The 23,374-nt window shown below is 49.6% G+C and overlaps 4 protein-coding genes across 7 annotated transcripts; 2 read left to right on the top strand and 2 right to left on the bottom strand.

The window, feature by feature from the left end:
- Window positions 1-53: 53 nt before the first annotated feature.
- On the bottom strand, window positions 54-10,449 carry LOC120900643 (TBC1 domain family member whacked). 2 transcript variants are annotated; one of them, XM_040307934.1, is made up of 4 exons: window positions 9,488-10,449; window positions 3,057-3,498; window positions 2,597-2,961; window positions 54-2,505 (listed from the first exon to the last, which is right to left on the bottom strand). In XM_040307934.1, exons 2-4 carry the CDS (start codon window positions 3,345-3,347, stop codon window positions 1,971-1,973), a joined length of 1,191 nt encoding a protein of 396 aa, XP_040163868.1. In that variant the 5' UTR covers window positions 3,348-3,498; window positions 9,488-10,449; the 3' UTR covers window positions 54-1,970. The 2 variants fall into 2 exon arrangements, with proteins under 2 accessions (XP_040163868.1, XP_040163874.1); XM_040307940.1 differs by lacking the exon at window positions 9,488-10,449 and adding an exon at window positions 3,918-4,087.
- A 224-nt stretch (window positions 10,450-10,673) lies between these two features.
- Window positions 10,674-12,604, top strand: LOC120900636 (cytosol aminopeptidase-like). The gene is made up of 2 exons (XM_040307920.1): window positions 10,674-11,012; window positions 11,095-12,604. Exons 1-2 carry the CDS (start codon window positions 10,803-10,805, stop codon window positions 12,541-12,543), a joined length of 1,659 nt encoding a protein of 552 aa, XP_040163854.1. The 5' UTR covers window positions 10,674-10,802; the 3' UTR covers window positions 12,544-12,604.
- Window positions 12,605-17,517: 4,913 nt separating this feature from the next.
- Window positions 17,518-19,162, top strand: LOC120895270 (short-chain specific acyl-CoA dehydrogenase, mitochondrial). Its single transcript, XM_040298444.1, has 2 exons — window positions 17,518-17,704; window positions 17,847-19,162. The coding sequence occupies exons 1-2, from the start codon at window positions 17,671-17,673 to the stop codon at window positions 19,025-19,027; spliced, it is 1,215 nt and encodes a 404-aa protein (XP_040154378.1). The 5' UTR covers window positions 17,518-17,670; the 3' UTR covers window positions 19,028-19,162.
- Window positions 19,163-23,230, bottom strand: LOC120895269 (membrane-associated tyrosine- and threonine-specific cdc2-inhibitory kinase). 3 transcript variants are annotated; one of them, XM_040298440.1, is made up of 4 exons: window positions 22,595-23,230; window positions 20,926-22,490; window positions 20,340-20,851; window positions 19,163-20,269 (listed from the first exon to the last, which is right to left on the bottom strand). In XM_040298440.1, the coding sequence occupies exons 1-3, from the start codon at window positions 22,658-22,660 to the stop codon at window positions 20,419-20,421; spliced, it is 2,064 nt and encodes a 687-aa protein (XP_040154374.1). In that variant the 5' UTR covers window positions 22,661-23,230; the 3' UTR covers window positions 19,163-20,269; window positions 20,340-20,418. The 3 variants fall into 3 exon arrangements, with proteins under 3 accessions (XP_040154374.1, XP_040154376.1, XP_040154377.1); XM_040298442.1 differs by having other exon boundaries at window positions 20,345-20,851; XM_040298443.1 differs by having other exon boundaries at window positions 19,163-20,214; window positions 20,345-20,851.
- Window positions 23,231-23,374: the final 144 nt, after the last annotated feature.

Raw genomic sequence — 23,374 nt, 5'->3', positions numbered from 1 at the left:
TTGGACAACTTGAACTGCCGCTTGCAACCCTAGCAAAAGGAACACATTTAAAATGCACTTTCCAATGTTGAGTTTATTATCTCGTTTGAACAGGAAGATACAGACATACGCTTTAACCATCAGCTGCCACCATCTCTCTCTTTCTTCCTTAGCGCCTGTGATTGTTCGAGAGTAATAAATAAACGAGGAGAACAAGGAGGGGGTCTATGGTCAATTGCAGGTGATGAAATTTACACTAATGCTTCTTAATTTAAACAATAATATAATACGCCATTACGAACGTTTACAACATTTGCTCGACGACAAAGAGGACGATGAACGAATTGCACAAGATGCACTCTATACACACTCAACAGTGCATTTAAATAAGTGATAAAAAAGGGATGAATCTTGCTACTCCACCGGTTATTGCGAATTCTTAATTCGAATCGGTGCGTGTGTGTTTTTTTTTTTTTCCTTTTTCCTGTGTATCAAGCAACAACGCTTAGCACAGCGAGAAGTGTAGATCAAATGAAAGGGAAATTAATTTTCTGTAACAATCTCTCCATCGAACTGGCGGTTTTCCGGCGTTTCGCTAATGCACGCAATGTGCTATCTGTGCTGTGCGTGCTGGGGAGGGATGCGCTAATTCTCTTATCGAAGGGAAAGAAAGGCACCGTCGTGTTGTTGAAATTGTTGGCTTCGATTCGCACCCTTCCGGCATCGCGCACAGCATAATCTTGGTAGGTAATTGTTCACTAACCTGACTAAAGTTCTACGCCTTCTTCTTCATTCGAGAGCTATCAAGAAGTAGTAGTAGTGGTAGTAGTAGTAGAGTGGCTTTACAGTTGCGGTGTGGTGAACGGTACGCTTGATTAATAACTCTAACTTTGTGCGATTTGCTAAACGATGATAAATGTTAAATATACGTTGATATACGCGCAATATAGAAACGAATACATTCAACACTGTTTTTTTTTGTTTTTGCAAATTCTGCTGCTGCGGGGGAGGGAGGAGAGGTTGTGTTGTACCTATTGATTCTCTTTTGTTAAACTATTCATTTGCTACAACAAACCGGGTGTGTAGATGATACGCTACAAATGATCCGCGCATAAACTTTATACACCTCCTATCCGGTTAACTGATCTTATTGCATTCAAACGTAGTAATGTTAAACATCTGTGCAAAACTTGCGATAGAAAACGGTTCGTTACGATGCTTAAGATGGAATGAAGAAAGGACACACAACACACACACCAAGCTATCCGGTGTGTGTGTGTGTGTGTCTCGATTGCCGTTCTGCTTTTGGAACTGTTTCCCTCTCAAACGTTCGACGGTCGTTTCGTACCTTCGTGCTAATAATTAACGCCTCACGCCTTTATAGCTGGACTGTTTGTGTGTGTGTTTAGGTGCTTTAGAATACGAGTGTTTTACGTTCCTTTCTTTTTTAAATAGATATAAAATTGTACTATAAATCTGCATTGCAACGTCCGCGTGCGTTGCGCTTGGGGTTTTTGTTTCACAATGTTTGCTTCATTCGCGTCTTTCGAGTGAAATCAGCTTCAAACTTTGGGCGCACGGCTTCGAATCCGTGCCATTTCGGTTATCGATCGAATTGTTTGTTTTTTTCTTTTTGTTCCTAAACATATTTCGCCGTGGCGATGTTAAATTTTGGTGCCATGTTGATCGCAAATCTTACTTCACTAGATACTTACTTGTATAAACGGTTATTTTAAACATAGCAAACACATCTGAATAGTTTCCGAATCGGTTTGCGCTTATTTCACGCTAAATGTGGAAGAAACGAATGAGACGAATAGCGCCCGTAATTGCAAACATTATTGCCCCCCAAGGGTTGCAGCACACTCTGTCCCTTTGGGGGGCCGGTATGATGATACACTGCTTCTGCCACCGTTCGGAGCAGTTTCTCCATGTTAGACTAGCTGCCGTCCCTTCTCCATGCGGTCTTATTGGCCACGGGTTGCCGAAAGCTACGAGCTCCTGCCAGCCCCGTTGGAAGATCCACCACCACCACCACCGTTCTGCTGCTGTGCTGCCTTCTGCTGTTCCAGCTTTGCCTTCCGGTGCAGCATCTCCTGCTTCTTGTGCTCCCGGTGGAAGTCGTCGATCGTGATGTTCAGCCGGAAGATGTGGTGCATGATGAAATCCTCCTCGAGAAACTTCTTCGGCGGTGAGCGCAGCACCGCCAGCGTTTCGCACAGCCCGTTGCACTGGGACCGCACCTTCTGCGGCCCAAGCGTGGCCCCGATAATGACGAGCGCTACCTTGAAAAAGATTCGCACCCCTTCGCAAAGGAAGCAGTCCCACACGCGCAGCAGCGTGTCCCAGGGCAGCGTGCGCGTCATCGCACACAGAAACCAGTCGGTCATGTACAGCAGCGGATCGACGTTGTGCTTCTGCAGGTGGCGGTAAGCGGCCGGGGACGTTTTCTTCAGCAGCCGGTTCAGCATGCCCGCGTCGCGCTGCAACATCTCGAGCCCGGGTGTGAAGTAGTTTTCGAGGTATCTGGAAAGGAGTGGTTTTGGAAACAAAGGCTTAGTGTAAGCGGCGATCCTCTGCCTGGATGAAGCAATGACAATGGCGGAGGGTAACCTACTTGTCACAAATAGCGACGAAGCACCAGAACGCCTGCTCGGAGGGCAGCTGCATCAGCAGGAAGGCGGCGATTGGGGCCTGTGCCTGACAGTAGCCCACGGTCGGATTGTACACCGAGTACGCTTTCAGCACGTTGAACAGCTCCTTCTGGCCCGGCTTGTCGTCATCGATGAACATCTCGTGGTGCGGGAACTGGCGATGCTGATCCTTGCGTATTTCGTCGATGATCTGCGGATTGCCGGGTTGGTCGAGCAGGTGCTGGTACCAGTCGGGAAACTTGCCCATCAGATGGTTTGCACCGGTCAGCAGAAACCATGCCTTCTGTCGCAGCGCGTCCGGGATGCCTTTTCGGCAGCGCTCACGGACCTGTGGAAAAAATGGGGTAAAAAGGGACAACGTAGTAGAGGAGCAGGTTTTCCGGATTGCTGCATATACACACACACATACACACACGGAATTACCTTTTTGTAGTTCGTGTTCATATATTCTGCCCAGTGCGCCGTCATGTGGATCCATTTCTTTTCGCGTGCGATGATCTGCTCCCGCGTAAGCGTTTCTTTCTTCGGCTTTTCCGAAAACTGGTTGCCACCGTAGAACCCGTGCCGGTCGGGGCACGTCGAGAAGGCACTGGTGGTTGAACACACCGACACGGTGTCGGCATTTTTGCTCGACTGGCGCTGCAGCAGCGACACGGACGTGGTCGACGCGCTACTGTTCGAGGTCGGTGACGCTGCCATGGTGATGGTGGCCATGACCGTCGCCTAGCGTCCGAATGTTAAGTCGTGTGATGCGATGATTGTTTCCTTGCCTTTCCGGTATGAGAACACGGAGTGAAATGTTTCTTCTTGTCGTTTTTTTTTCGATGATATGTTGCAGTATGATAACACATAAAACAAAAACTCTCTGTCGGGAAAAGAAAAAGAGAACAACAAAAAAACGTTAGCTTAAACGCTGTCACAAAGCTCAAGCGGGACGGCGGAATGAAAGTTGTCTGGGAATAGTAGTGTGTACGATGATCTTGTTTCATAATTTGCACACACCCTTACACCCTGTGCCTGGGTTTGGACGCTTAGGTCACTTGGATTGTGCCGCGCGACCATATTTCAACCGTCTTTCTACTTGTCACAACACAATCGCTGCCAAAACAACGGCTCGTTAAGATGAACATTCCCACGTATTATGTTATGCATTATTGCCCAAACTGAGCCACGGGATGGAGTGAAAGTGCTGCCTCGTCCGCAATCGAAAGTGGAAGCAGATTGCAAAGAAAATGGAAAAATCTGCATTTACTCCACTCCGCAACTGCGTCTGACCTAACTCACCGCTTAGCACAGGGGGAGGTGCGAGATAGTGGAAGAATTTGATGTGGAAGTCCTCTTAACAGTAACGCTAGTTATCACTTCACCGGGTAAAGAAACACGAACCACGTGACTGTTGCCAACTCAAGCGCACGTGCAACACTAAGGGAAGCGTGCATCTTGCCCGTGTATCAGACGAGATCGAACTATCGATCGTTTCCGTCAAATGCGAAACCCGGCGCGCGCCACCGTAAATCTATTTCCACAACAACCGCCGGAGGGTGATATTTTTGGTACCCGCGCCGCTTTGTGTCGTAGGTTGTGGTTTTTTGGGGGGTGAGGGCAAGAGATCTAAGCTAGACGCACGGAAGAAGATCGCGCATGTGGAATGGAAATCTGTTCCCTTTCGAAGGGTAGAGGAAATTCCCGTGCAGTTGGCAAAAACTGTAGTGTTGTAGTTGTGCGCCACGGGGCGGCCGAAACTTACCGCCGTGGAAAATGTGTGTGTGCGTGCGTCTAAATATAAACTATCCAACTAGGTCCAACCCCACGAACGAATCAGTAACACCCGCGTCCGAGTTCCGAGGGGAGTTCCTCCTCGGGGATTGGCTGCGTTTGCTGCTGGGGCTCGACGGCCGTGCCAAAGCCGAAATTGAGCCGGGTAGAGGGCTTCAGTTTCTTGCAGCGAAGACTCCAACCGGAGGGTCTTCCTGCGCGCCCCGTCCGGAAATAGAATATCAAGAATGGTTCCAAAAAATAAAATCCTTCCCCTCACGATGACACACATCCGGCACATAAGTAAGGCTCGTTCCCGTTGCAAAACATTTCCGTTGCGTCTTTTAGCATTCATTTGGGGTCAAAATAACATTCCTACGGGTTAGTTTTTGCTCGAACAAGCGGCTAAATGACTCGAAAGTGCAAAGACAGCGCATTAGTTTTGCTTCGTTTACTTCTTCGATTAATAGCGCATCGGTTGGTGTGAAGATAAAGCTTTAAAGAATGACTAAAGAAACACGTTCAATCACTCCCCTATTGGCTCGCATAATGTTCATTTGTTTCAATTGAATCAACACCCATACATCGTGTCGACCACATCCCATCATCCGGACGAGATCCGGTAAACATCAGAAGGCGATCGTCGTTCGCGATGATGGTTTTGGGGAAGCTGTTTGTGCAAACGGTCAGCCGTCTTTTTCCTCCAGAAGATCGCCAACGAAATACAGAGTGCGTGTGTGTGTGTGGCCATAGGAAGGGTTGATTCGTTTAGTGTGTGATTGGGTTGAGAAACGGAATGTGTAAAACGGCACTCATGTGATTGATGGTCGGTGGTAGACGATGCGATGTGGGCGATTGGAGATGCTCACGTGCATTTGCCACACTACTGGGCACAAACATTCGCCTTCTACCGTGTTTGAGATGTGAACCATCGTAAAATTGATGCTTGCAGTGTACAACACAGTGTAGGGCATATGTTTTTAACACATTTCGACTGAATTGAACTTTTTTTCGCTTGCGTTTTAGAGTTAGCAGTTGGAGTGACTTAGAAAACATGAAATATTGATTTCATTTTAAATTGTTCAAAACACTGCTTACAATAAGCAGCAGCACGACATGTTAAGCGTTTGAACTAGTGATGAAAGCTCGGAATCGGACCTACTCGATTCCTATTCCGTGTTCAGAATCATTTATTGAGCCGATTCCGATGCTGAAATCAATTTCATTTCCGATGTTGGAATCGATTTCGATTCCGGAGTCGATTCCGAAGACGATTCCGGAGTTGACTCAGGAGCCAATTCCGGAGTTGACTCCAAATAAGCGATCGGCGCCGGAATCGAAATTGACCTGGGAATCGCAAATTGCCCTGGTAACGGAATCAGGATTGACTCCAGAAATGGAATTAGTTCCGAAATGAGAATCAGCTTTTGAATTGAAATAAAAAGTTTCAGAAGCGAAATAAGTCCGAGAATCTTCATGACAATGGATCGTTTAGAAATAACTTCTTTGCGGCTATCGATACGTAGCATCATTGGACTCAAACGCCTATTCTTATGGAGATGCGGAAACCGACTCAGTTTCGAAGCCGATTCTGATTTCGGAGCCGATTACGATTCCGGAGCCAATTTCGATTCCGGAGCCGATTCCGATTCTGGAGCTGATTTCGATTCCGAAGCCGATTCCGGAACCAGTTTCGGAACCGATTCCATTTCCGGAGCTGAGTTCAATTCCAGAACCGAATCCGGAAACTGATTCCGAACCTACTATCCGGAGCGAGCCGCAATTGATTCCGCAAAAAAAAATCATTTTTCCCATCACTAGTTTGAACACAGTTTGCACCATTCGCAGGGCACATGCGACGCCAACTGCGATGTGAGACATGTTCGTTACTTTGCTACAATGTGCTGCTGCGCCCAGTGCACACGCACACACACAGCTCATCAACCACTGTGTGTGCGCCGCTGCCCCGCACTCACAGCACTGGATTGTAAAGTCGTTCACAATCGATTTAACACACCGGCAGACCGTGCCCTAATTATTCGCACAGCAAGTAACGGACGGAGCTATGCCATTCCCGTACAAACAATCTCATTTTCGGTCCGTTCTCCCTTACACCGGAGCACCACACTTCTCATGGGAAGTGGTGCTGTGGCGGACGGTTGCCTCCCCTGGACCATTTCTAATCGTCGTTCGCGCACCCGTTCGTCTTTTCACGTGCAACGATGCGCAAATTTAAGAGAAGCCTCTTCTCCTCCCAGCGCAGTACGAGCCAAACTAACGGAACGCCAACCAAGTGGACACGGACGAGCATGCACGCAAACACGCGCGCTTTCACGAGCACCTTTAAGTCGAATTAGTTTCCCTCTCGCAATTTGGCCAATGGCTCACTAGTGGCGCATTTTCACATGGTGATACAATTTGTACTTTCGAGAAGATAATTTGTTTACCAGCCGCCAGGAGTTACCATTCGAAGCTAACCGTTCTCTTCCTACATACATACCTTATTTAGATTCGGATCGAAGCAAAACAAAGTTTGTGTAACAATTCCCGATCGAGTTAAAATTAGCATAACCAACCCCGCGTCTCCTCCTCGTCCTCCCCCGATGACTATAAAAAGACAAAATAATTGTGCCCGCTAATAAACCGAAGTCCGTTTAAGTCCACCAACGACTTACACGGGCATCTTCACAAGTGCAAGTGCAAAATTGGAAATACCCGGCTGAATGTAAAAAAAACGTACCGAGGTTGGCAAGCACGGCTACACCACCCCCAACAGGGTGGCCGGGCGAACACCCATCACCGTCCCATCCGACCAATCAACCGCGGTTTATCGTTGGTATGGGTAAATTAATTAATTGTACGACTCTCGTGTGTGTTTTGCTCGGCCGGGGCAGACGGTGTACACGCACCCATCGACGAATTGGGCGAGCAGCTCTCTATCCCTATCTCTTTCTCTCTTTCTCTCTCTCGGTAAAGAGAAGTGCAAACCAACTGGTTGAATGTACACATTTCGTCCAAACCGAAGGTTATTTCAATTGCGAACATGTGCGACGCTTCTATTTGTGTTGTTTTAATTTTGATGTGCTCGCTCCATTTTCTAACGTTTTGTGAAAGGCCTTGAAGAAACAATTAATAATACATTAATTATGCATCGTTTCATTAGTATGTAGTGTAGTAAGAACTTGTGGAATATTTGAAACATTGATTGCGCAAGTAGAGGGAAGTAGAGCGTTTAGGGTTTTGTATGATCTTATCTGTCCACGTCACGCTATCAACAAGGCGCTGGGTGGGTGAGTCAGGGTCCAGGCACGATGCGGCATACTTCAAATCCGAACGACAGGAGCTATGACATCAACATTCAGTATATACAGGGTTTGCACGATTTATTGGTTGGTTCCCATATTTTTTGGTCCATTTGTTTTGATATCCAATCGTAAAATACCAATAAATTATGGGAACGTACCAAACATCTATGGGAACCCACCAAAAATTGATGGGAACCCATCAACAAATCATGGGAATTGACCAATAAATTGTGGGAAACCCTGTAACGAAAGAGTGCAGCGAACATCGAGCAAGGCAAGGCAATGTTCTTAGTTTACCATCTAATACGACTGTCTTGAGGCCATCATCGATCAGAAGTGAGAAAAATACATATCCATTCGCCACTCCAAGTATCATCAATTACAACTAAATTCGAATGCATTCGAAGTGTGAACCAAACAATGGCGGCTATTAGCTTTTTTAAACGCATTCACATAGAAAGTTGTTAAAAATTACAATGCGTTGCTGAAATGGTTTGACAAAAACACCTGTACCTGTCGCCATCCGATGTGTCACACAGGAGAGCACATTGAATGGGGGGATTTCCTTTACCAAAACAGCCCATTCCATTCGCACCACCAAATCAACAAGTGGTGAAGGCATTATTTTGGGCCCGCTGCAACATTATGCAAATCAATCCAAACCTAGCACATACTACAAGATTGACGACGGTGGGGAGGTTTGGCGACATGGGGAAAAGTCCACCAAAACGGCCCCCGACCAAAAGCGAGCAACCGCGTCAGTTGTTGCCGCGTCAGTCATACGGCGGGCGGTCAGTCAGTCCGGCACGAAACGGCGAGAATGAAAAGCAAACAAACACGTTGTTGCTGGTATGCGCGAGACCGCGCACGAGTGACGCGAGGACAAGGGTATTCCATCAGGGCGAAGGGGAGCTGACTGAAGAAGGGTTGGACGGGTTATATTTACATAGTGGGTCGGCCCGCACCCCACACCCAAGCATTACAACAACCCCCGCTACTCATTGTTGGTAAGTGTCGCGATCGCAGACACACGATCACAGCCGCAGAGACACATACACAGGCACACTTTTGGAGACACTTTGCGTCCGATTTTCGCTATTAAAACTAATAAATCGTACTCCTGGGGGCTCTTCTTCGTGTGGTGTGAGTGTGTAATGCGAATTGAGCTGCACACGTTTGGTTTCGTATGTTTTGTCTAGCTCGCTTCAAACCGCCTTCCTTTTGTTTTCTATTACGCCCTCCCCGTGTAAGGAATGTGTACAATGGAAAGGCCTTGGATTGTGGACTGCTTGTAGCACACGTTCCGGGACGCATGGACGGACCACCTCTCCACCTCAACCCCTGGGGGGCGAATCTACGACACGGTTAAGAAGCTTTACGTGTTTGGGTAGAAACATGGTTTTCTAACGTCGCAGAAAACAATGGTATGAACCATCCGAAGTGCAATCCGAGTGGATGATCGAAAAGGGAAAGTTTACGTTTTGCACTCTAAAGTGTCATTCAGCGAGGGAAACATTCCACCAAGGGGGCGGCGAAGAATTTCAAATTGCTTCGTTCTATCGCATTATCTTGTCGCTTTATCGCGCCAACTTCTCTTATCAGCTCGGGCACGGCGCATGATTGTGTGTTGTGTAGCTTTTCCAACGCCCGGTGAGCAATACGCACCACCCTTTTCCCCTTGTGTTGCATGGAATTGTGCCTCCTCTGCCGTCTTCGCGAGCTCTTCACACACTAACACACCCTACAAAGAGACAGCTTAACTTTGTCACGGAAATTTGCAGTACAGTTACTTACATTATCATAAACAAACACGCGGACCAACCCCGGCCACTATCAGCTCATCTCGAATCGGTGCCCGTTTCGTCTCGTCCCCGCGCCCGGGCTAGTCGGTGAAAGCCTCGGTCGAGGCACCCAAAACGGTGTGCAAATTCGATGCGTTTGCCCCTTTTGTACACGTTAGCACAAAACTGTAAAGCGACTGTCGCGGCGAGTGACGGCGTTATCATACGATGCAGGGGTGACGTTGTTTTTAACGCTGCGCTTTCCCGTCCGTCGTACCGTCGGTTGGGAGCGAGTTGATGGCCTGTTCGGGCTGGCTGGGGTAGTAATGCACCGACCGGAAGGTAGCACTTGAGCCAAGAGCCCAACGCACAAATGCACCCGCGTACGAATTGGATCACCGCACACCACTGCACATTGCACACACGCACACACACACTCGTCGGTGGGTTTGTGCGTGACTTACGGCGCACTGCACTGCTATTGCTGGTCACTATTGTTTGCTTTTCGCCTTGCCACAGCAGGGCGCAATTTCACGATTTCACTAAATTGGTCGAATTTGTGGGTGGTACCCCAGAGACCAGGGCCACATTTTATCACACACACGAACGGATTGGCACATCACCACCGGTTCATCGGTTACTGACGCTCACTATCGCCGATGGATTATAAATTTTATAGCTTTCCCAGCACAACCAGCAGCAGCAACAATCACATTCCTCGGTACGAGCCACAGAGGGAGAAGCACACAACCAAATTTTGTTCTTCGTATTGCACTACACCTTGAATATGTTTTGATTTTGGAAGGAACGGCACAGAAGCACAAATCACACACGTACCACCGTGGTCGCTGTCGTCGCACTGTATTTACAAATAGTTTTATCGATTTTTCCTGCCCAGATGCCCTCCTGCTGCGGAATGGCAACAAAAACACTTCCCAAATTTGCTTCCTCTCTGTGTTTTCTGAGCATTTCCCGTTTTTTTCACGTATGTGGCGGAATGACAGGTCTGCCCCGAGTGCGTGCGTATATACACTCGGGTTGAGAAGTTACAGCTTCGCTCGGTTCGCACTGTCTGCGCCGAACGTAGGGGCCAATCATTTCGGTTCGGTGCAGAGCCGTTGCCGGGGTGTAAAATAAACCCGGTACGAAATTATTCAATCGCAGTACACATTGATCGAGCAGGAGCAGTATGTGCGCTTGAACCATACTACGAAACATTTGATTTCAGTCTTTCGCAGAGGTCGGACGGACGGAGTACTTTGGAAATTTGCTTTCGATTTTCTTTTTCTTCTACTGGAATCGGCCCAAAAGAACCCAACGGAACAAAAATGTCGCTCGCGGTCTTGAGAAAAATTATACGGCCATCGTCCTTAAAATCTCTTCAGTATCAAGCATCACGGTACATGCAGCATAAAGGAAAGGTAGCGGAACAATGCTCGAATCCGGCCTCCCGTGGTCTCGTGCTCGGCGTGTATGCCGATGAGAATGACCGGCTGGACATTGGCGTACTAACGCCAACGGCGGCCAAATACAATGAGGTAAGTAGCGGGAATTCGCGGGATCTATATGGAAGCAAAAGTTCCAGTAAAGATGTCCTTATAATATGTGCCCAAATTACAGTCATACACCAGTGGGCGGCTTCTAGAGATGCTTCGATTAGCCGGACCGATGCCTAAGCGGGGTGAGGTGCGGGTCCTGTACAATCTCGAACCCACTTACTCCGCTGTGGCCGTCTGTGGTCTGGGTAGCGAGTGTCTCGGGTACGACGATGTAGAAAAGATGGACATTTCGAAGGAAGCAATACGCATCGCTGCTGCCCGCGGTTGCCAGGAGCTACAGCAGCTAGAAACGAGCCGTATCTACGTGGAAGACTTTGGGCATGCTGAGTCGGCTGCGGAGGGAGCGCACATGGGACTGTGGGTGAACCAGGAGCTGCGAAGCCCGGACCAGCGGAAGTTTGTCCCACAGCTGCAGCTGTACTACGAGCCCGAGCTGCCCTGCGACTCCAACGGATGGCGCATCGGGCTGGCGAAGGCAGAGGCACAGAATCTTGCCCGCCAGCTGCAGGAAACGCCCTCGAATTTGATGACCCCGACAACCTTTGCGCAGAACGTCGTCCAGATACTGTGCAACTCTGGCGTAAACGTGGAGGTGAAGGTGCGCGGATGGGCGGAGAATGAGGAGATGACCTCCTTCCTGACGGTGGCTAAGGGATCCTGCGAACCTCCGATATTTCTCGAGCTAAGCTACTACGGCACCAACACGAAGGAGCGGCCGATCGTGCTGATCGGCCAGGGCAACACCTTCGACAGTGGCGGTCTCTGCCTGAAGACGCTGGAGGCTTTGACGGACATGCGGGCGGATATGACGGGTGCGGCATGTGTCGTGGCCGCCAGCCGGGCGATTGCCGCACTAAAGCTGCCGGTTAACATACGCGCCCTGATTCCGCTGTGCGAGAATATGCTGGGCTGCAATGCGATGAAGCCGGGCGACGTGATTACGGTCAAGAATGGGAAGAGCATCGAGATCGTGAAGACGAGCAACGAGGCACCGTTGGCGCTGGTGGATGCGCTTCTGTACGCGGAACACTTTGGCCCGAAGTACATTGTGGACGTGTCCACCATCTCGAAGGCAACGATCGAATCGTTCGGAAAGGTGTGCGCGGCCGTCTTTACCAACTCGGAAGATCTCTGGCAGCGCATGCAAAATGCCAGCATTCACACGGGCGATCGTGTGTGGCGCCTGCCGCTGTGGAACTACTACACGCAGCAAATCTGTTCGGCCGAGCACGTGGATGTGCAGAACATTGGCAAGGGCGAGGGGGCGAACAGCTGCAAGGCGGCTGCCTTCTTGCGCGAGTTCCTGCCGTGCGGAAAGTGGATGCACATCGATGCGCTAAACGTGATGAAAACGAAGGGCACCGACTTTCCATACATTCGGCGCGGTATGGCCGGGCGGCCGACGCGAACGCTGATCGAGTTCATCGCCCAAAGCGTTGTGCAGTGCACGGACAGTGGCAGTGGCGGTACCAAAACGGAGTCAGCCCTTTCGAGTCAGCAGATGCGATAGGATTTGAGTATTTTGTTAAAAGGTGTACGCTAAGATGCAAATAAATTTATCTTAAAATAAAGCCTCGCTGACTTTAAGAGAGGAGAACTTAACGGACAGGTGGAGCACGCTTGAATTTGAAACTGCAATAAAACTGTGTTGCAGTTGACAACCCCCCCCCTCCTTTCGCGCATTTTCTCATCCCGCTGCGCAGATTCGAGCAGTTTTCTGCGTAGTTTTTTGCGTCGTTTTGTGTCAAAAAATACGCAAAAAACAGCGCTGCCCGCTGCGCAGATTCGAGCAGTTTTCTGCGTAGTTTTTTGCGTCGTTTTGTGTCAAAAAATACGCAAAAAACAGCGCTGGACTTCAGCCGAAACTACGATAGCCGGCGTATTTCTTGCAGTTTTTAGGTGCGGAACGAGCGCCATCTGCTGAAGGAATGGATGAACTATTTCAGACGGCGGAGCAAAAAAAACGGCCGAAAAATTCAAAAAATATTGGCGCCCATTCCTTCCTCCTCTTCCTCTCACTCCCTTTCCCTGCCTTGCCTTACTTGCGCTTCAGCCCGTGCCTTTCGCCGTCAGCTGATTGTGTGTATGCGTTGGTATATATGTACATTGCGGTTGTGTATTGTTATTGGTGAGTGTTAGCATTTATTTATTGTGTGTGACCTTGACGATGCGGGAGAAGCTGGTTCATTTTGGGATTTAAAGTGTTATCGGTGTATTGATGGTTTATTTTATTTCGTGCCGCTGCTGATGAGACCATTCGATGCCCCTGCCAATTGAGGGTGAAGAAGCCTATTTAAAACAAGCGTAGGAGAACGTCTAACACTAATCTAATATTTTTTAATTTGAACATGTTTGATGCTTCAACGACCTTCTAAGCATCATGTAGCACGGTGTATAGTGGCAATAAAAAATATTTTTTTTTCAATGTGCCGGATTTTGTCTCGAGTTTTCTGGCCACGACACACATACAACGCGGGGAAAGTGATCGTCCACTCTATCATGCCGCGATCCCCCTCCCCTCCCGGTGCTTTGAGTGAGGAACCAGCCTTTCTTCCGATAAGGTAGCCGTAATCGATCATGCGGGAGGGGGGGGGTGGATGGGGGGTGTGTGCTCGCCTGCGCGCTTTCGTGGGTGCGTGGTCGCGTGCATGCGTTCGTGCGTGCGCGTATGTGTGTGTGTGCGTGCGAGAACCCCAAAACTGTTTGATTCTGATGCGTGCATTGTCACCGACTGCGTCTACACACTCCATGCATTCTTAGAAAACGCACTGCACGCCGCCCGATCGATTACCGCTACCTAGGAGACAATACAACCATTTAATTGGCACCACCATCTTTGCGACCGGTTCTGCTGTTGGGGGTATTTAAAAGACAAACGATCGAAGCAAACGTGCGTGTGATATGTAGCACATTTCTTTCCAATTCAGCTAGCGGATGCAAGTGGAAACAAAACTTGAATTGAATTCATACAAAAGAGGATTCTGGATTTGTTTATTACGGTGCGCGTATGGTGCTGCACCTGTCCGTCCAGAATCCGGCGGCTTGTTGGCTCAGAGTCGGTATCATGACGCCGTGGGACCGGCACCTCCCTTAGAATGGGTTCGGCTCGGTAGGTTAATGTTTTGGTCGATTGCATTCCGTGCATTTGTCACGTCACAGCGGTAACACGGCAGCAACAAAGATAAGCCAATCTTTTCTCCGGGTGTGGGCTGTTATGCTATGTTATTCCTCTTCTTCTTCTTATTATTATTATTGGCGTAATGGCCTACGCGATCATGCCGGCCTTTTCAGGACTTGAGTACCACGTAGCCGGATAGTCACCCCTTGCTACGGCGGACGGTTCATACGCGGTTAGAACCCACGACGGGCATGCTGTTAAGATGTGCGGAATGATGGCGGTGCCGCGGGCCCGCTCCTATCCAGCGGGCAACTTGCATACTGCCACACTGTATCCTGCCCGATGCATACGGTGCAGGCAGGGGGAAGGATGCAGCTCCACAATAAAAAAAAACACCGTCATGAACACCTTCCTTTCTTTGACCGATGGATCATAACATTCCGGAAGAAAACACATTCGGCGACAGTTGTGCACGCACACTCACACCCATGCGCATACGACTCAGCATATCTGTGCAATCTACAACATATAAAAGGAAAATCATAGTGTCACATAAACTTAAGCTTTATGTAATTTGGTTTAAGCTTTCCTATGCACGGCCATGGCCACCTGTCTTGCGTGCGCTACTTGGAATTAGGGTTCTACGCGTTGCACAGCAAACCCTCCAACGTGAACTAGCGATTCCTTAGTCATTTGTACATTGCAGCGATTGAACTCATTGCGCTTTTTTGGTTTGATTTGTGAAAATGCAACTTCATCGCCGCAATGTTTGTTAACGGTTTTTTTGAGCGCCACAACAGCTCGCGAGCATTGACCATACGCGTGAAAGAGATAGCGCTATGGAGGGAAAAAGCACGGACGACGACTGACAGCGATTGGCCGTCTGACGCACCAACACATCCAAACCTGTGACAGCGCGCTCAGGTGAGGGGTAGGAAGCGGAGCCAGGGACGGGTAGCTCGAAACGCTGCTTGACAAATTTGCCGTAGGAGGGAAAAAGAAGGCCTGAGAAAATACGCGAAAGGGAATGATTTCTTCCGTCGCTTTGCACAGGGGGTGGACTTCAGCCGAAACTACGATAGCCGGCGTATTTCTTGCAGTTTTTAGGTGCGGAACGAGCGCCATCTGCTGAAGGAATGGATGAACTATTTCAGACGGCGGAGCAAAAAAAACGGCCGAAAAATTCAAAAAATATTGGCGCCCATTCCTTCCTCCTCTTCCTCTCACTCCCTTTCCCTGCCTTGCCTTACTTGCGCTTCAGCCCGTGCCTTTCGCCGTCAGCTGATTGTGTGTATGCGTTGGTATATATGTACATTGCGGTTGTGTATTGTTATTGGTGAGTGTTAGCATTTATTTATTGTGTGTGACCTTGACGATGCGGGAGAAGCTGGTTCATTTTGGGATTTAAAGTGTTATCGGTGTATTGATGGTTTATTTTATTTCGTGCCGCTGCTGATGAGACCATTCGATGCCCCTGCCAATTGAGGGTGAAGAAGCCTATTTAAAACAAGCGTAGGAGAACGTCTAACACTAATCTAATATTTTTTAATTTGAACATGTTTGATGCTTCAACGACCTTCTAAGCATCATGTAGCACGGTGTATAGTGGCAATAAAAAATATTTTTTTTTCAATGTGCCGGATTTTGTCTCGAGTTTTCTGGCCACGACACACATACAACGCGGGGAAAGTGATCGTCCACTCTATCATGCCGCGATCCCCCTCCCCTCCCGGTGCTTTGAGTGAGGAACCAGCCTTTCTTCCGATAAGGTAGCCGTAATCGATCATGCGGGAGGGGGGGGGGTGGATGGGGGGTGTGTGCTCGCCTGCGCGCTTTCGTGGGTGCGTGGTCGCGTGCATGCGTTCGTGCGTGCGCGTATGTGTGTGTGTGCGTGCGAGAACCCCAAAACTGTTTGATTCTGATGCGTGCATTGTCACCGACTGCGTCTACACACTCCATGCATTCTTAGAAAACGCACTGCACGCCGCCCGATCGATTACCGCTACCTAGGAGACAATACAACCATTTAATTGGCACCACCATCTTTGCGACCGGTTCTGCTGTTGGGGGTATTTAAAAGACAAACGATCGAAGCAAACGTGCGTGTGATATGTAGCACATTTCTTTCCAATTCAGCTAGCGGATGCAAGTGGAAACAAAACTTGAATTGAATTCATACAAAAGAGGATTCTGGATTTGTTTATTACGGTGCGCGTATGGTGCTGCACCTGTCCGTCCAGAATCCGGCGGCTTGTTGGCTCAGAGTCGGTATCATGACGCCGTGGGACCGGCACCTCCCTTAGAATGGGTTCGGCTCGGTAGGTTAATGTTTTGGTCGATTGCATTCCGTGCATTTGTCACGTCACAGCGGTAACACGGCAGCAACAAAGATAAGCCAATCTTTTCTCCGGGTGTGGGCTGTTATGCTATGTTATTCCTCTTCTTCTTCTTATTATTATTATTGGCGTAATGGCCTACGCGATCATGCCGGCCTTTTCAGGACTTGAGTACCACGTAGCCGGATAGTCACCCCTTGCTACGGCGGACGGTTCATACGCGGTTAGAACCCACGACGGGCATGCTGTTAAGATGTGCGGAATGATGGCGGTGCCGCGGGCCCGCTCCTATCCAGCGGGCAACTTGCATACTGCCACACTGTATCCTGCCCGATGCATACGGTGCAGGCAGGGGGAAGGATGCAGCTCCACAATAAAAAAAACACCGTCATGAACACCTTCCTTTCTTTGACCGATGGATCATAACATTCCGGAAGAAAACACATTCGGCGACAGTTGTGCACGCACACTCACACCCATGCGCATACGACTCAGCATATCTGTGCAATCTACAACATATAAAAGGAAAATCATAGTGTCACATAAACTTAAGCTTTATGTAATTTGGTTTAAGCTTTCCTATGCACGGCCATGGCCACCTGTCTTGCGTGCGCTACTTGGAATTAGGGTTCTACGCGTTGCACAGCAAACCCTCCAACGTGAACTAGCGATTCCTTAGTCATTTGTACATTGCAGCGATTGAACTCATTGCGCTTTTTTGGTTTGATTTGTGAAAATGCAACTTCATCGCCGCAATGTTTGTTAACGGTTTTTTTGAGCGCCACAACAGCTCGCGAGCATTGACCATACGCGTGAAAGAGATAGCGCTATGGAGGGAAAAAGCACGGACGACGACTGACAGCGATTGGCCGTCTGACGCACCAACACATCCAAACCTGTGACAGCGCGCTCAGGTGAGGGGTAGGAAGCGGAGCCAGGGACGGGTAGCTCGAAACGCTGCTTGACAAATTTGCCGTAGGAGGGAAAAAGAAGGCCTGAGAAAATACGCGAAAGGGAATGATTTCTTCCGTCGCTTTGCACAGGGGGGAATCAAAACAATCAGCTGGATCAAAGTCCTTCCGTTCATACTTTTAGTGAATTTGCATTTCTACCGCAAGCAACGACACAATCTCAACTAGTAAGTTTTAAGTATAACTTGCAGAACTACCTCATCACTGCCCACATGATGTTCGCCCTTCGAATTGCCTCCCGAATGGGTAAGTAGAGCAAATTCCTTTGGGATGCTGTATGCCGCTCTCATCTCGCACAGATCAAAACAGTATCTACACGACACGCAGCGATGGACCTTGACCTTTGGACTAACCGGTTAATGTTCTTCCCGTTTGCCGCCTCTTCCAGGCCAGCGCGTCCGATCGCGCTCCATCGCCAGCCTGTCGGCACTTCCGGATACGCACCAGATGCTGCAGAAAACCTGCCGCGATTTTGCGGACAATGAGCTGGTGCCGAATGCGGCCCGGTTCGATCGGGAGCACCTTTACCCGGCCGAGCAGATCCGCAAGATGGGTGAGCTCGGGCTGATGGCAATATCGGTAAAGGAAGAGTACGGCGGTACCGGATTAGACTACGTCGCGTACGCCATCGCGATGGAGGAAATTTCGCGCGGATGCGCCTCGGCCGGTGTCATCATGTCGGTAAACAATTCACTGTACCTGGGACCGCTGACGCATTTCGGCAACGAACAGCAACAGCAAAAATACGTCACCGAGTACACCGATGGGACGCGGGTCGGTTGCTTTGCCCTGTCCGAGCCGGGCAACGGGTCGGATGCGGGTGCCGCCTCCACGACGGCCACGCTCAAGGGCGACCACTGGGTGCTGAACGGTACGAAGTGTTGGATTACGAACGGGTACGAGGCCGGTGCGGCCGTCGTGTTTGCCACCACGGACAAATCGCTCAAGCACAAGGGCATTTCCGCGTTCATCGTGCCGAAGGAGACGCCCGGCTTTTCGCTCGGCAAGAAGGAGGACAAGCTGGGCATCCGCGGCTCCTCCACCTGCTCGCTCATCTTCGAGGACTGTGCGATCCCGAGGGAGAATCTACTCGGCGAGCCGGGTTTCGGGTTCAAAATCGCGATGCAAACGCTCGACGCCGGACGGATCGGAATCGCGAGCCAGGCGCTCGGCATTGCGCAAGCGTCCCTGGAGTGTGCCGTCGATTATGCCAACAAGCGCATCGCGTTCGGCAAGCCGATCGCGAAACTGCAGGCCATCCAGACGAAGATCGCGGATATGGCCACCCGGCTCGAGGCGGCACGCCTGCTAACGTGGCGAGCGGCTTGGCTGAAGGACAACAAGAAACCGTTCACGAAGGAGGCAGCACAGGCGAAGCTGGCCGCATCCGAGGCGGCCACGTACTGCGCGCACCAATCGATCCAGGTGCTGGGCGGCATGGGATACGTGTCGGATATGCCGGCCGAGCGGCACTATCGCGATGCGCGCATTACGGAAATTTACGAAGGCACGTCCGAAATTCAGCGACTTGTTATTGCGGGTGCCGTTATCAAGGAGCTGACGGCGTAGGCGGAGTGGGAATGACTTGAGTGAGTGTGCAATCAGTGTTGAAAGGTTTTCTTTCTCCTTTTGGAAGTTTTTTTGTTTGAGTAGAAGATGTGTAAAAATAAAAATTAAATTATAACAAAAAAACAAAGCTATTAATTATATGTGAACAAAATACCATACACTTTTTTCCTTTTTTATTATTGACTCTCTACATTCATTCATGCATAAACACTCAAAACCATAAGCTTTAATATACTATTTCCCTGTCCACCCCGCCGCACAGTAGAGAAAAAGTCCTCTTTTGAAAAGGACACCAATTGCCCGGACACATGGACAACCTGACTCGCGCGCACACATCTACTATTGCCTTTGGATATGATGAAGCCAACTGACTCAAACTGCTTTAAAAGTTGCCCGCAGATTATTATAAAACTACACCGCCACTATGAACTAGAAGGACTTTTGGACCTACCCCATGTAGAACCTATAGCAGGTTAAAGACGGGATGAATAATCGAATCACGACACTGGGTGGCGTACAAGCGTTTCCTTGTACGGGACTATTATTACCACTACCTCACTTTCTTCACTTTCCTTTGTGACTACCAGAAGATAGCCTTTTGCAACGACTAATACAATAATGTTCGTTTTCATGGCTCATACTAATAGATTAATTAGTACCGAGAGCTTGTTATCGAAGCGTGTTACATGCAGGAGCATTTTAAATGCGCTCACGCGGTGTTTTTTGCTTTCGTAAATGGGTACGAAATTGAGTTTAGCACATTAGAAACGTTAAGCATTAGTGATTAGACAGGAGGGAACAAAAACGTTTCACTGTTTGTTTGTTTGTTGGGGTTTTTTTTTTTACAAACGATATCACATTGGTTTTACGCCCAAACCGCGCTTGTTTAGTGCAATGCACTTCGGGTGCATCATTTGTTCCCTTTTTTTCTTTTCTCTTTGTGCTGATCTAGAAGCATTCTACTATACTAATAATGCGCCCCCTGCTCTATTATTCTCATCTTGCGTTTCGTTATTTACTGCTTAAATAAAAAAAAAAACGAGAAAACAGACGCATCTGTTTCCTCCGTATGACTCGAACCTGGAACTGATGAAATGTGCGGAAGCCGCAGCGCAAAAGAGAGCGAATGAATGTTAGCGTCGGTTCGTTTTCCGTCCACCGTTTTTTTGTCACTAATGCACTGAGATCTGTTCATGATTAGATACGGTTAGCTTGTATTTTGGATGTTATCCAATTCACACACTGAAAAGAGAGAAAGAGAGAGCGACTGGGTGAGTGTTGCTTCCCTTTTCGAAGTGTGTGGAATGCTTACCTTACTTTGCCTACTTCTACTGGATGACTCCGGCCTCCCTGGTCGTACCTGTACACCGTACACTGCCGTACAACGCTTCTCAGTCGGAATCCTCATCTTCGGCGTTGAATCGCAACTTTTTCTTAATCAGAAACGACGAATGCCCAGTGGACAGCGGAGTATCACAGCCTGCTGATGCAGTCACACCGTTCGCTACGCTAACGTTCGTTCTTAGCGCTTTGAATAAGGAACTGTTCGGAGTGCTCGTAATCGATTGTTCGCCAACGGCCAGGGACGTCAACGACGAATGTGCCGGCGTAGTGCCGTTTTTTCCCGGCGGCGCTGGTGCTTCTTCTCCATCGCCCTTTCCACCGCCCGATGCGTCCAAATCCTGTGACAGTGAGCCGAGGGGACGGAAATCGTTGTCGCTATCGTTTATCGATGATGCGGCGGTGGGTGAGTTGGAGAAGGACGCCTTCAGGTTGCGGCGCGAATCGTTCAATATCGACAGATCGTCCGCATCGTCCTCAAACCTATCCGAGGGAGGTGAAAAGTTGTTAACAAAACTTTTTCTTTTTTTTTTTGCAAATTACATTCAAAAACATACCACAAAATGCGCAACGGGGAACAGAAGACACGGCTTGCGTGCCGCGAACCGGAATGGCTCTGCTGCGTCTGCTGAAACTGTAGATGGTGCCTGTGCAGATGGTCGTGGTGGTGGTGGTGGTTGAGGGGCGTCGAGTTAACGATCCGTACCGTCGGTGTGCGGGTCGGTGGCATGGAGTTGTTGAGCGTCGGAGTAATCTGCACACTCTCCTTGTCCGTGCCGCCACCGTCCTGCGTACCGGTCGTACGATCGCAGTCCGCCTCGTCGCCAGCGGCCGTGCATGCGCTACTATCGAACCCGGTGCCGCTAAAATCCATCTCATTGTCGTCATCCGCCAGCAGGCTGGAACAGTGCTCCTGGAACGACCGTGACGCACCGAATGCGATACCTGTCCGAGAACAGCTGCCAACGGACAGATTCGAACCGTTGCAGCTTCTCGCCGTTTTGTTCGCTGCCTTCTGCTGTCCCCTTTCCACCTTCGCGTCGGGAGAATCTTTCCGGTGCTGTAGTCGAAAGCACGCTACCAGCCACATTACGGCAACGAGCACGAATCGCGCTAGGCTGGAAAGCTTCCGGCAGAGGTAGGACCCGGTCCGCTCGAAGATTCGCCTTCGCCTTCGCGCTTCGTACAGCTTCTGCAGCATCGGATGCTTCAGCAGCACGTCGACGGTGGGTCGCTCGGTCGGCACCGGGCGCATCATGCTGTGGATGATGTCCTTCAGCGTGGGAGAAACCTTGCGCGCCAACAGCTCGGGCAGGGGCTGCCCGTTGCGCAAACGCTGCCACATTCGCCCGTTCGGTGGCAGCTCGAGATTGCAGGCCAGCTCGAGTGTCGCTATGCCGAGGCTAAAGATGTCGGCCGCCTTCGTGTACGTGCCCTCCATCAGCTCCGGTGCCATGTAGCGCGAATCACCCTCGGTGGCGTACCGCGGATTGCTCTTCGTCAGATCGAACACGATCCCGAAGTCGGCCAGCTTGCAGGTCCCGTCGTCCGTCACGAGAATGTTGTCCAGCTTAATGTCCAGATGGATGAGGTTGCGATCGTGCAGGCTTTTAAGCGCCAGCAGCAGATCGAGCAGTATCGACCAGATGCGCTCGTCCGGCAGCTGCTGCTGCTCGCGTGCGTACACCTCCAGATTTTCGCGACACAGCTCCATCTGCATGTACAGCCGATCATCCTGCTCCCACGCCTGGTACAGCTTGACGCAGTTCTCGTGGTCGGAGAACTGCTCGTACCGGCGCACCTCCTCCAGACACAGCTGGCGGCACTGCGAGCTGCGGAAGTAGGTTTTCGACTTTTTCACCGCGTACAGCCGACCGTCCGTGCGGCTGCGCACCTTGAACACCTCCCCGAACGAACCTTCGCCCACCTTGGTCAGTTGCTCGAAGCACTGCTCGTAGTACGTTTCCGGTTTGTGGCGGTTGTACAGTGCGCTCAGCTCGGCCCGGCTGTCATCGAGCCGGAACGAGATTACGTTCGCCATCGAAGCATTAATGCTGCGATTCAGCGGTTGCATGAGCTTCGGCGGTCGTCGCCTGCTGAACGCATCGTGCAGCCCGCGTGGCTACAATGAGACAGAGGAAAAGAGGGGCATTGAACTAACCGCTGGGCGCGCGGTAAAAAACGATTGCACACTTACGTGGCGTCGTCTTTGATTCCTCTACATACCTTCTTAAAGGAGAACGAAAATTCATCCTCTTCAAATAGTTCGGGCAACGGCAGCGGAGACTTCATGTTTAACCGGTTCCTTTAGCCACAACCCACTACCGATCTTACCACCCCAAACACAAATCCCACCCCACTGTTTTTGTTCACATCAAGTCACCGGTTCCCTTTGTCCTTTTCCCACACGCTGTCTCTCTTTCACACTCTCACGCGTTCGATAATCCGTATGTTATTCCTTTACGGGCACAGCTTTTTGTTCTTTCAAGCACAGTTTGTAAAATATCCGTATGAAGCAGACCTTCACTGCGATATGTTTTTGGTGATATTCCGAATTGCAATAAATGGAAATCAGCGCAACCGCTTACTTCCGACAGCCGAGATTGCGTCAACCGCTAGTCGTTGCCGTTGTGAGGTTAGGAGATCGAGCGCCACGGTTCGACGCTTTGCAGCTGACTGTTTGGGCGTGTTTGAGCTCTAATTTTCGCGAAACCTTTTTCCGTCCACTCGCACTGGATGCGTTAATGCATCGTTTCGACACACAAAACACATATTATCGTTCAGATGATGGCGTTAATTCGCTGGTCAGGCTGCAAAATTGTTTCTGTTTTGGCAAGCAATCTCTTTGTTGTTTGCACTTTGATTTGAAGTGCGTTCGTTTTTTTGAAAACTGACGTTTCGCGTTAAGCCTTTTCGGAAAGGGCCTTTTTGTGCGACAGGGGTTTTCGCTACCATTTGCATCGGATGCGATACCGTTTAACCTTTTAAAGCGAAAATTTACTCATT

Source organism: Anopheles arabiensis, chromosome 2, assembly GCF_016920715.1.
Source record: "Anopheles arabiensis isolate DONGOLA chromosome 2, AaraD3, whole genome shotgun sequence".
NCBI lineage: Eukaryota > Metazoa > Arthropoda > Insecta > Diptera > Culicidae > Anopheles > Anopheles arabiensis.
This window is presented reverse-complemented; position numbering and strand designations above follow the sequence as displayed.